The sequence below is a fragment of the Stegodyphus dumicola genome, chromosome 4 (assembly GCF_044657685.1).
Source record: "Stegodyphus dumicola isolate Sdum_Otavi_A_Nest chromosome 4, ASM4465768v1".
NCBI classification, from domain to species: domain Eukaryota; kingdom Metazoa; phylum Arthropoda; class Arachnida; order Araneae; family Eresidae; genus Stegodyphus; species Stegodyphus dumicola.
Genome location: NC_140771.1, coordinates 44,342,008 through 44,354,945, shown reverse-complemented (window position 1 = coordinate 44,354,945; position 12,938 = coordinate 44,342,008). Strand labels below are relative to the sequence as shown.

General features: G+C 31.8%; 1 protein-coding gene across 4 annotated transcripts in view; it reads right to left on the bottom strand.

Moving 5' to 3' along the window:
* The window catches only part of ena (ENAH actin regulator enabled), a 129,034-nt gene that overhangs the window by 18,082 nt on the left and 98,014 nt on the right, over positions 1–12,938 (bottom strand). For all 4 annotated transcript variants that reach the window (XR_015040641.1, XM_085814779.1, XM_085814778.1 and 1 more), the window contains exons 5-6: positions 11,490–11,545; positions 5,103–5,464 (exon numbers count right to left, since the gene is read on the bottom strand). Coding sequence is in view for 3 of the 4 variants with exons in the window: in XM_085814779.1 (XP_085670905.1) it covers positions 5,103–5,464; positions 11,490–11,545 (418 nt within the window). In the remaining variant the exon portion in view is untranslated. The remainder of the gene's footprint in view (positions 1–5,102; positions 5,465–11,489; positions 11,546–12,938) is intronic.

Below are 12,938 nucleotides of genomic sequence, written 5' to 3'. Positions count from 1 at the left end.
TAGTCAGTTTTGCTTAGAGTTTATTTATTTTTTACACGTTTCCATTTTACATTTATCCAACATACCAGGGGGGCACCGACAACAAGAACTGAAATTTATGAGTATAGTTTTCTTTTCCTTTTTTCTCCTCCTGACCATCCTGTATATATGCATGTCTACAGTGTGAATGTGTCTGTCACTCAGTGCAGTGCAGTTTATTATTGTATGTGAATCAGTTTATTGTTCGTTATTGCTAATGTGTATGTGTCCCTGTGAGGTTTGTCTAGTTTCACAACATTATAGTGGTGTTTAAAAGTTGAAATTTACGTATGTACAGAAGAAAGTTAATATTGATGGAACAAAAATTTCAGGCAACGAAGAGACTGGGCAAAGCATAAGATAGCTGATAAATTTGACATTGGGCAAGTAACAATAGGAGACTAGGAAAAAAAATGGATAGAAATAAGAAAATGGTGTGCCTCAAGAGTTATGAAATGTGCATTAAAATATAGAAAGAAATATGACTATGAAAAAAGTGGGTGAAGCTTTGATTGCTTAGTTTACACAGTTCAGGGAGAAAGGTATGCCTAATTTACAACAAACAGCATATTTCAATGAAGAGGCCCAAGATTTCACAGCAAGAGTTAGTTGGCTCAATGAAAGAAATGTTATGGTACCACCCATCAGTTAGGTGTTTTTGGTGAAAAACTACCATCAAATTTTGAAAAAATGAAAGCATTCACGAAAACATTTCAGGAATTAATTGAACATGAAAGCCTAACAGACACAATCAGATATTTAACTGAGTCAAGCCTTAATTTACAAACTGGCACATAGTAACAGTCTTGCAGTTAGAACTACAGTGGCAGCCCATGGCTTTAATAGTAGTGAAAAAAGGCTGACCATTTTAGCAAGCAGTAATGCTAGAGCAAACCTCAGTGTGGATTTTGTAATGACTGGAAAGTACCAAAATCTTACTGCCTTTAAAAGTTTCAAAAAATGCTCTTCCTATAAAATATTGTAGTCAGAAAAGCACATAGATGAACAATGAAATTTTCAAAGGTTGGTCACAATTCTTCCTTCAATACAGACGCTTTTTTAAGAAATAATTTACCCAGAAAAAGGTGTTTTGTTACTAGATAATGCTCCAACATACTCCGGGCACAGAAGATTCAAGATAATGATATTAAGTCAATGTTTCTCATGAAGGCTGATGATCAGTATGAAATAACTGATGAAGAAACTGTCACTCATGTCAACTGTGGTGAAAACAAAACTAAGATCAAGATCACACACCAACAATTCAGCCTCGCAGAATTTCACATAATGATGGAATTAAGGCTCTAGAAACTACAAATAAATATATTGAGCAACAAGATGCTACAGGAATTGACATAATGATGCTGCAAAGGCTCTAGAAACTACAAATAAATATATTGAGCAACAAGATGCTACAGGAATCGACATAATGATGCTGCAAAGATGGCAAAACTTAAGATTGAAGAAATCGCATTATTAAGAAAGTATGCTCTGATCAGAAATAATTTCTTTCAATTACCACAGAACTGAACTTTTGAACTACTATACATACTGTATTTAATTTCAGATAATTCTGACACTGTAAGTTCCTTTTTTTCAGTTAATTTTTTCTGTTTTATTGTATAACATGCTTACTGAGCTTGTTATGTGTAAAATTATAACATAATTTGATATTTAATAGGCTTTTCTCAAACACATTTCTTTTAGCCGACATTTTTGCTTATCCAACATTCTGCCTACTCATTTATGTTCAGTGAGAATCACTGTATTTCTTTCCTAGCACATTAATTATTATTATTATTATTTTTTTTTTAGATTGTGACAAAGCATGCGAGGGCTATCTGCTTAAAGGGAGAAATGCCTTTGTGAAGAACTTTCTTAGCAAAACTGGTTCAGATCTACACTGCACATGGGACTGGGACAAAGTATGAAAACACTCATGCAGGCAGCCTGTGCACCTGGAATTAAATGTAAGTTGAACTACCAGTGTTCAGTGACTGTACTATTTGGCTATTGAGGGCTTTCTTTTTATTATTATACAGTTTTTTTTTTAAACTTCTGCATTTAACAAGTGAATATGTAGCCGCAGCTGCATATGCAGGTCACTCTGAAATTTTTAAAACACTCACAGATGCTAAAAAGTCACAAAAAAATTTAATGGTTAGATTTGAAAATATGAGCTATTTTAGCATAGCAAATGATTTTTGATTGGCCAACTGCAAGCAGTTTAGCATAGAATAAATTTTAGGCAGAAGGAAAAATGAGTTGATGGAAGAACATAAACATGCTATGATTTTCAATGATTTTAAAAGAACATGTTCGATGCCTACAATTTGTATTTGGAAATGAAGGTCCATCTCATGCTACTGTATTCATATGGTTTACACAATTTCACCAAGGTCACAACTCTCTTCAAGATGAAGAACACACAGGAAGACCACTGTCAGCAATAATCGCAAATAATGTGTTTGCCATATGGAAAATGTTAGATGATAATCGCTGCACCTACCAAAGGAGGAAATTAATATCGGATCCGCTTCCATACATAAAATTATTCGTGAAGAATTGCATATGATAAAACTAGTTTGCCATTGGGTTCTCCATAATTTAACTGAGCACCAAAAAGAGGAGCATGTCAGAATCAGTAAAGAAACCCTTAAATCACTTAAAGATGGTGGCCACTGCATTATTTCTAAAATCGTAATAGGTTATGATGTTCCAATATTTCGAGAAAGTAAAGTATGCATTTTTGAAGATGATCCCATGCTTACAATGGCGAAAAGACAACGTGCCATGAAAAAGTAATGTATGCAATTTTCTTCAGAAGTACAGGATTGTTCAAAGCCATTAGGTTGTAATGACAGAAGACAGTCACAGCTAACTGTCTTCAGGAATTCTTCAAGAAATGAATGTTAGAGGACTCATGCTCTACCATGAAAATGCATCTTCTCATTCAGCAAGATTGATAGTCGAGTTTCTTAAACATCCACCCTATTTACCTGACCTAGGCTTGTGTGACTTGTGGCTATTTTTTAATCTAAAAAAAGAACTACATGGACGCTGTTTTTATTCCGTAGATGAGATTGATGAGACTTTAAATGCATTGTTTTCATCGATTCCAAGAAAAGAATGGCTTGAAGCATTTAATCTTTGGAAAATTCACCTACAGAAGTGCATTGATGCTGAAAGCAACTACTTTGAATATTCTTAAAATTCCAAAAGTATAACTTTAAAAACCTACGTGTATCTCAAACATTTCAGAGAGACCCTTGCATAATTTTAACAAATGAGTTTGCAGTACAGTATTCTGAGGCATCCACCTTAAATTCCATTAAACTGCCTTAATTTTTGACAATGCATCATTTATTGAATTCAAATTAGGCAGAGTTTGCAGAGCTCTATTTCACAAATATTCATTATGCATTTGCTATAAAACACATCCAAGCAAGTTTCCAACAGTTTTATCTCCTTAAAGGTTCAATGAATTAAATCAATTCTATCAATTAAATCTTATCATGACTAGATGATTTTAGTCTTCTGTGGAGATTCCTTAGAGCAGTGGTCTCAAACTTTCTGCACATGAGCTGCATGCAGCTCGCGATTACGTTTCAGTATGTATTTATTGCAAATATGGTGCTTATAATTTTAGATACGTTAAGATATAGATTGAGCTTATTTGTGTGACTGCTATTAAAGGAAAAAAGACATAATGAATAGGGTGGGGTAGACATCGTGAATAGGGTCTTTGCCATTGTATGTTTGAATATAAGGTTACATGATTAAAATAAGGTGGAAGAATTTTCCATTTTAACACAGCCAGTAAATTCAATTTGCTAGCACTTCAGTGTTCTGCTGCTTCCAGTTTTCCACTTTAGTTTATAAGCAAGTTATTTAGTAGTTAATTCAACACACTGTAACTATCTGAAATAAATGTCAGTCTGAAATTTAATATTTAGCTGTCAATAAGCTTGAATAACAAAGTACTGCTAAAAGAAAAAGAAATTTGTAAGGAACAACCTTTAGACTTCAGTTAGAAAATAAAGTTAGAAAATAAATATAAATTTGGATTTTTTTCATTTATGCTATTATTATTGTTTACGTACGTTAGTACTTAAAAATTAAAAATTTGGCCTCTCTTTTATTTATTTATTTATTGCTATTGTTAAAAATATCCTACAATTTTGTTAAAAATTTGTTCTGGCCCATCAGATGCTTTCAAATCATGCATCCAAGCCACATGCAATTTGATTTTGAGATCACCGGCTTACAGAACACAACTATTGGTATTTATTCTCCAAGTCAACTACCATATAATACATTTATTTAATTATGTTCTTAGACACTGCATTCTTTCAGAAATGTTTATCTAGAAAGGTAATTGTTGAGAGAAGTTTCACTGTGTTGCATATTGCAGTTAAAGTTATTTAAAACACAGTATTGACTGACATATGGTTTTAAAGCTATAGAAGTCATAATTAATATTTTATTTACCAGAACCATAAATTCAAAGAAGGTATTTATGGTACCAGTGAAATATTTAAAATTTGATCTGGCTTACTCAGAATTACTTTTGAAAATCATATTATCAGACATACAGTACTTATAATAGAAATGTAGGGGGAAAAAAAGGTAATAATTTTAAAAAAAGAGAGGTGGAAGGTAAAATACCTATGATTAGAAAATAAAATGCTTTAAGGAAATCAAATTTACAAAAATCCATAATTTTTTTTTGGACTCAGTTAACTGACAGACCAATAATGATAAACACTAAAAGAAATGTGGATACCTACTTAAATTACTACTTACATTATCAACATAGATATTTAAGGTTAAAAGTAATGACACAAACTTGACAACCTAATTAAAAATTTCTATGCATTCAAAAACTTATTACTCCTTTTTTCTGACCTAATTTTTCATCTATCAAGCAATTATAATTAAAAACTTTATGAGATTTTCAGTTGAACATAATGATGTTGATAAACATGACTTTAATTTACACACACTTTTTTGAAGTTAATATCAATAAAAAATAGTTTAATAATTCAAATATATCCAATTGATTGAAAAACATGTAATCTTACCTTCTGAGTCTTTTTTAATTTTGCATTAGCTAGAGCTGATGCTAAAGACATGTTAGCAGTGTTAGGACGCTGTGTTGTAGATCCTGGTGGTGGAGGAGGACAGGGAGGTCCAGAGAAACCTGCTGAGATAGGAGGTGCAGGTGGTGGAGGAGGTCCAGAATTAGACATTGGTGGTGCATAAGAAGGCGATGCATAAGGAGGTGGTGGTGGTGGAGGAGGAGGTGGAGGTGGTGGAGCAGCATTGGATTGAGCAGGAGATGCTGATGGCTGAGGTGGAGCAGGAGGTACTGATGGCTGAGATGGAGCTGCTGATCTGTGTAATGTATTGCTAGGTGATCCAGAATTCATCTGCGGACTATTAACTGAAACAAAATAGAAATGACAGTTATATTAATAATTTAATTATCAGTGTTAATATTACTTCAGTACCATACTGTGAAATATTTTAAGTATATTTTTAAAGATTTAAAAAATAGGCATAAATAATCAAAATAATACTGTGTCAAGAATTAATGAAGCCAAAAATATTCCTGGTTCTAAATACAAGATTTTAGAACAGATATTTTCAGCTTTATCTAGGCACAGAACGTTTTAAACGGCTCCCCCTAAACAACCACCTTTAAACTGAACTAGTTTTATAAAATTAAATTAGGAAATTTTTTTTTTTACCTGATTCTGCTCATTTGAAGGAAATACATCACAACGTTATAATAATATATTATACATAAACTTATAACACATACAAAATACAATATCCACTAGCTGCTGGCCCACCAGTAGCCAAGCAGTAAAATCACTAAACACTGGTAGTTCGATCCGAGGTTCGAATCCTACATATGGGCAGATTGCATGGGCATTTTTGTGGTTTTCCTCATGTGTAACATGTATATGAGCCAGTTTTCCTTAGAAAGTCCACATGAAGGCACCCCCCCTTAAGCAAAGAGACCTCGAAGCTTTGCCGTAATCCCATAAACCAAACCTAACCAATCCAATGGCTGGCGATACAATAGGGTCTTTTGAAGAACAAAACTTTTTTCATTGTCTATGAGTGTGTTCATTACAATTCTTATGTAGGTAGACAGCTTTAGACACTAGTCACTCTTATTTAGAGACAATAGTAATAAAAGGAGGAGAAAAAGTAATAGTGAAACTAGTGCACACATTTAATGACAGTTATGGCAATGACACAATTTGTTACAAAGCATTCTTCATTCTGAATAATCTAGGAAAACTACATAAAATAAAATTAAATATAAATATGTGATTATATGTTTTATTTTCTCTAAATTGAGTTACTTAATACAATTAATTGGTATCCACGAACTGTTTTAGAACAAATAAAAGAAACACAACCTACATTAACATTACATGGCTCAAAGATTCAATACTTTGGTTTTAGTTAGGTACAAGGTAAAGACCTAGGTATAGAAAAATGATAGCAACATTGAGAAAAAATATCTTTAATCTCTTATTAGGTTCAGGAGAAGATAATTACACAAACTGTAATAATCAGAAAAACTATACTGAGATAACATTTAAATTGAGATTTAACCTGCACATTTTAATAATTAATGAAATTTTAACAATGCAATTATTTCAAATGAAGAAGTTGTCTAGTCATTAGATTATATGGATGTAGGAATGTGAAAAATGCGCTATGCCTTTGATGAAATTTCAACTCTGGATCTCCCGAATAACTCCTTGAGCATGCTTCCATATTACACTACAAATGCATGTGGAAAAGAGGGAGAAAATATTTATATACTGCTCCTTTTGAAGGGTAACTGGGGATTAGGGGACCCAGTTGCGGCCCACTAGTGATGAATTATCATACACCACTATTTCTGTTAGTTAGTTAACCACATGTCAAGTCATTAGGTTATATTGATGAAGAAATGTGAAAAATGCAACAGTGCCCTTGCCGAGATTTGAATGCTGGACCTCTCAAATACACGACAAGCATACTTCTAGTTATACCATAAAGGCATGCCGAAAGAAAAGAAAATACCTCATAGGGTTTAATGTAGTTTGAGGAACCAATGATTTATTTTATTCCTTTCTGATCTTCCTGTGTAAGATTTGAAAGTATATTTAGCCATTTGATCATTTAAAAGCGACATAAATATCTTTAGCCATTCGATCATTTAAAAGCTACTTAAATATATTTAGCAATTTGATCATTTAAAAGCTACATACAAGACCTCCCGAATCCTCCTTGAGCATGCTTCCATATTACACCACGGATTCATGTGGAAAAAAGGGAGTTATGGGATCCAGTCGTGGTTTCTTATAAAAAATTTTAAAAATATGATTTCTCACAAAAAATACTTTAATGCAAAATGTAAAAAGCAACAACTCTGAATGAAATGTTTAACTCTTTCTCACATTAAAAAAACACATCCAATTAATTTCTTTATATAATTTTCTAGAATTAATTTTAATGAATGGAATTAATTTTTTTAATTGCATGTATTTAAATTATACTATGGAACAGAATAAATCTGCAAATAAATGGCATAATAAAACTTATTTTTACTTTATATAAATTATACATAAATATCTATTATAAATATTTACAAATTTATGTTAACTTATAATGAAGAATACCACAATTCATAACATTAATTATACTATTGTAAATAATGCCCCTATATTATACACAGATGACTAAACAATATAGTTTATCAAGACATCACTGATAATCTTGTGTTAAATAAATGTAAATTTTTTATGAGTTTTTAAGCTCTTTTTTATCACTATTACATACATATACTTAATTTTTGCATTCAGTAATATTTTCAATATGCAAACAGTTAATTTGTGCATGCGTTGAATTTCCAAAAAGTAAATACAAAAATCTAAAAAATTCAAGTCTCAAAATAATAGTAATTTTCATCAATAAACTGAATACCTTGTTGAAATTTGTAAAGTGAAATGCAGAAATTCATGTCTCAAAATAGTTTGCAAAAGGCATTATGCCTAACTTGTAAAAAATTAGCTTTCTATCTGGTTTTAATTATTGAAATCCCCCACCAGATTTAGAAACTCAAAACAATTTCACTTTGTTGGTTCTAATGTACGAGGCGTATTCGGAAACTAAGTACCGTTTTTGGGGAAAAAAAAAAAAAAAATAGTAAAACAATTTTTTCGAATCCAATTTTATTTTTACATGAAAATACATGTCTTAAACTATTTTTCAACATAGTTTCCGCCAATGATCAAACACTTGTCATAGCGGGTGACCAGTTTTTGTATACCATCGTCAAAGAAACTTCCCGCCAGTTTCGATACCACGACTCCACAGCATTTTTCGTGTCATCGTCAGATCCAAAGCGCTTGCCACCAAGCTCGCGCTTCATGTGCAGGAAAAAGTGATAGTCGGACGGTGCCAAGTCCGGGCTGTATGGCGGGTGATCGAACTGCTCCTAATGAAACTGTCGAATTAACGATTGAATGTCACCAGCAGTATGGGGCCCAGCATTGTCACGGAGCAACACAATTTCTTTACTGAGCATTCCTCTTCGTTTGTTTTGAATGGCACGCCTTAGTTTTGTTAAAGTCTCACAATATTGTGCCGCATTAATGGTTTCATCTCTGGGAAGAAATTCAGTAAGCAAAATGCCTTTCCTATCCTAAAAGACAGTGCACATGATTTTTTGTGATGACATTGTCACTTTGAATTTTTGTTTTTTTTTTTGGAGAATGAGTGTGTCTCCACTCCATCGATTGTTGTTTCGATTCTGGTGTGAAATGACACACCCAAGTTTCATCACCTGTCAGAATTTGGTTTAAAAAGTTTTCTCCCTCATCACGGTAACGCATGAGAAATGTCAGGGCACTACCAAGTCGCTTTGTTTTGTGAGCATCAGTGAGCATTTTTGTAACCCATCGGGAACACAGTTTGCGATAATTCAAGCGGTCAGACACAATTTCGAACAAAACAGTAAGTGAAATTTGTGGAAATGCCTTTGAAAGAGTTGTCATTGTGAAGCGTCTGTTCTCATGAATTGCTTCATCAACTTTCCTTACCAAATCATCGGTGACAACAGAAGGCCGACCACTCCGAACCTCGGTGTGGACATTTGTTCGACCTGCATTAAACATTCTTACCCACTTTCTCACCATTCCATCACTTATCGCGTATTCACCGTAAACTTCTGTCACTTGACGATAAATTTCAGACGGTTTAACATTCCTCGCGTTCAAAAATTTAATCGCGGCACGAATCTCACAGTCAGCGGGAGAACTAATTGTCTTAAACATTTTGAATGTGCACAGCAAACTGAAAACACAACACAGAGCAACCAAAATGGCAACAATTGAAAGTCCGTGAACAAGAAAGACTAGTGCACATGCGCGGGACGCCTACCACAGCGCTGCGACAGCACTAGAATGAAACGGTACTTAGTTTCCGAATACGCTACGTATTGCAGGTTTTGTATGAAAAGATACAACTGGAAAACTTGCATTCAAATACTTCTGTGGAAGAAATTACAAAGAAAAGCTACATGTCACTGATTAATAACAAGATTTCTTATTTAAAGGTAACTATTTAATTTGCTGCTAAATTTATTATAGTTTCTATTATAATTCTGGAAGTATAAATTTACTTATTTTACTTTCCTCTAGAGATTTTATTAATAACACATTAAGTTGGTTTTTTCCATTATGATTAATAACAAGATTTCTTATTTAAAAGGTAATTATTTAATTTGCTGCTAAATTTATAATAATTTCTATTATAATTCGAAAGTATATTTTTACTATATATATATAATTCTGGAAGTATACATTTACTTATTTTACTTTTCCCTAAAGATTTTGTTTCTAATACATAAAGTTGGTTTATTCCATTATGGCAAAGCACTTGAGGGCTATCTCCAAAGAAGAGAGTTATCTTTGTGGAGGCTATTAAACTGGATCATGTACATGTTATACACGGAGAAAACCATGAAAACATCCATGCAGCCAACTTGTTCACTTGGAATTGAACTCAGGTCGAACCATCAGCATTCAGTGATTTTACCACTCGGCTGCTGGCAGGCGCTAACACATCAAGAATTTTCATATTTATTGCAGTTACAGTATGTATTCATATCTTAGACTGCTGTTTTTTCCTCTCTCCTGATATTCATAATTTTTTAATTTATATATATTTGATTCATTTATGATTTTTCATACCTTCTCCATTCAAAAAGTAAGTGGCACTTTAAAAGAAAATTTGGTTTCTTATATAACAATTATTTTATAATAATGATATAACCAACAAGTTTCATAAAACATTACACTTGATTTTTTACTTTTGATTCATATACCTCATGTATTTCCTCGATTTTATATTTAGTTACACACTGTGTTTACAAGTCCTTAACTGGCTTTCATTTTTACAACTGCTGGTCTTAGACATATACTTCAAAGTACAAAAATGTTTTAAGTGATGCAGATGTTCATATGTTTGCATTTTTAAATTTCGAAAAATCAATTTTTTAAAAAAACTACAAAATATAACTTTTTATAAGTTCCTTCAGTCCCTAAGTATAGGGGGATATTTATATATATAAGTAAGGGAAATTTTGTACTTTTTATAAAATATGAAAAAAAAATCTTTATGACAAAAAATGACCAAGATATTTGGCATTAAGTATGGAATTATATTTAGGTGTCATACATAAATTGAAAAGCAAAATGCCTGCATGTGTATGTAACAAAAAACATTGGTTTCGAAAAAGGCTTTTGATGTTAAGAGATTAAGTGACAAGCATTTCTTTGGGAGAACTACTGATCTGTATAAATACAAGCAGAATTTATCTTTTTAGACTTAATTTACATATATTTATATATTAGATGTGAAACTTCATTCAACGTATTAAATGTAACAAAGTTATAAATAATAAGTCACAAAACAAATTACAGGATGACATAAGGAGTGAAAATCAACCTTGAATTATCTGAATTTATTTACTAATTGATCCTTCAATGCAAATTGAATATGTTCTCAAAAACTGAAATTTTGAAATTAAATATCTCAGTCCCTTTTTGTGTTTTAATTGCATCACGAGGAATAATTTTTCAAAATAGAAGTATACGGACCGGAGCATATTACAAAAAGTTACATTTCATAATTTTACAAAATTCACTTTAAATTTGAAAGTGTCTAAGCATTAATGTTTAGTATATATCTCCAACTAATGGTTGTGAAAACAGATAAGAAATTTTGTGGAAATGATGTATATGAGTGATGTATGGAAATTTGATTTGACTATTGATAGTCACGTGGGGGAGGGGAAGGGTTACACAGACAAAACAGTGGCATGTACAGCAGAAAATTTTTCCAATCATACACTTTTTTGCTATTACATAATCAATATGTACTTTAAAAATATATACCTGTGCTACTTGCATATTGCACTTGATGAGCCATTTTACTTGCATCATTTTCAACCCTGGAAAATAGTTAAGAAAATGTGAAAATTTAAATTACTGAAATCTGTAAACTTGTTTATTTATAATATTTAATCTATAAATTATAATCTTTAATAAATACTTAAATTTTTTAATTAATTTTCCATATTTCCTTCGCTTTTATTTATTACATCTCTCTCTGACTGACTGCTTCATAGAATTACATTTTAAGATGAATATATTAGAAAATAATCCCAAATTGATAAAAGACACAAATGATAAAAGAAATCCGAAATTTTTCATTGGAGTTTCTAAAATTTTCAAGTGGGTTCTGCTTTGTTCTGTTATCAAGAATACATGTACACAATTAAGACAAAATCTAAACTTTGTTTCACAGGTGTTCCAAATTAAAGATGCGAAATGTCAACAGAGCATTCCTTGGCTGAAGAGAGACAAAAAAAAAAAAAAAAAAAAAAAAAAAAAAGAGGTTGATGACTACATAGCAGGATATACAGTGTCTCAAAAAAGTGATGGGACACTTGTGCTTTACAAAAAGAAACTGTAATAAAATAAATTAAAAAAACATGTAAAAATTTTTGTGGGTGTGTTTCATACTTAAATTTAATAACAATTATTACATAACATACATTTTTTCAAAATATTAAAATATTAATTTAATAAAAATACAATTGTTTAGAACAGAGCAAAAAATGGCTCACATAAGTGATGGCACACTACGTACTATGCAACAAAAATCGTCTGAAGTAAGCAATAAAAATATCTTTTGGGGTATTTATTTTTACTCAAAAGCAATTGGCAATAATTTATAAAATCGTCTGCAGTATTTCTCTCCAGTTTGTTTTGGAATTTTTGTGTTTTTTAGCTCTGTGCATCTATGAATATTAAACGAAAAGAAACTTTGCCTGAAATTCGAAAATTAGTTATTAATTTGCATACTAAACGTGGAAAATCTATTAGAGAAACAGCTGAAACAGTTAACTTGAGTCCTTCAACAGTTTTCAATATCATTAAACGATATAAAAAGAATCACATGATCCAGGATAAAAGAAGACCTGGCCGACCATCAAAACTATCCAATGGAATAAAGCGAATTATCATTCGAAATATTAAAAAAAATCCAAGAATGAGTGCTCCTAAAATTGCTGCTGATTTACAAGCATTATATGGAGTAATTGTTAATCCTGAGATTATTAGAAAAGTAATTCGATCTGCTGGATATCACGGTAGAGCAGCCAGGAAAAAATTCTTCGTAAGTGAAAAGAATAGAAGAAAACTCAGATTGGCTTTCGCAAAATCCAACATAAATAAGAATTCTGATTACTGGAATGAAGTTATATTTGCTGATGAGAGTAAATTTAATATATTTGGTTCTGACGGTAGAATCTTGGTGTGGAGAAAACCCAGGGAAGAATT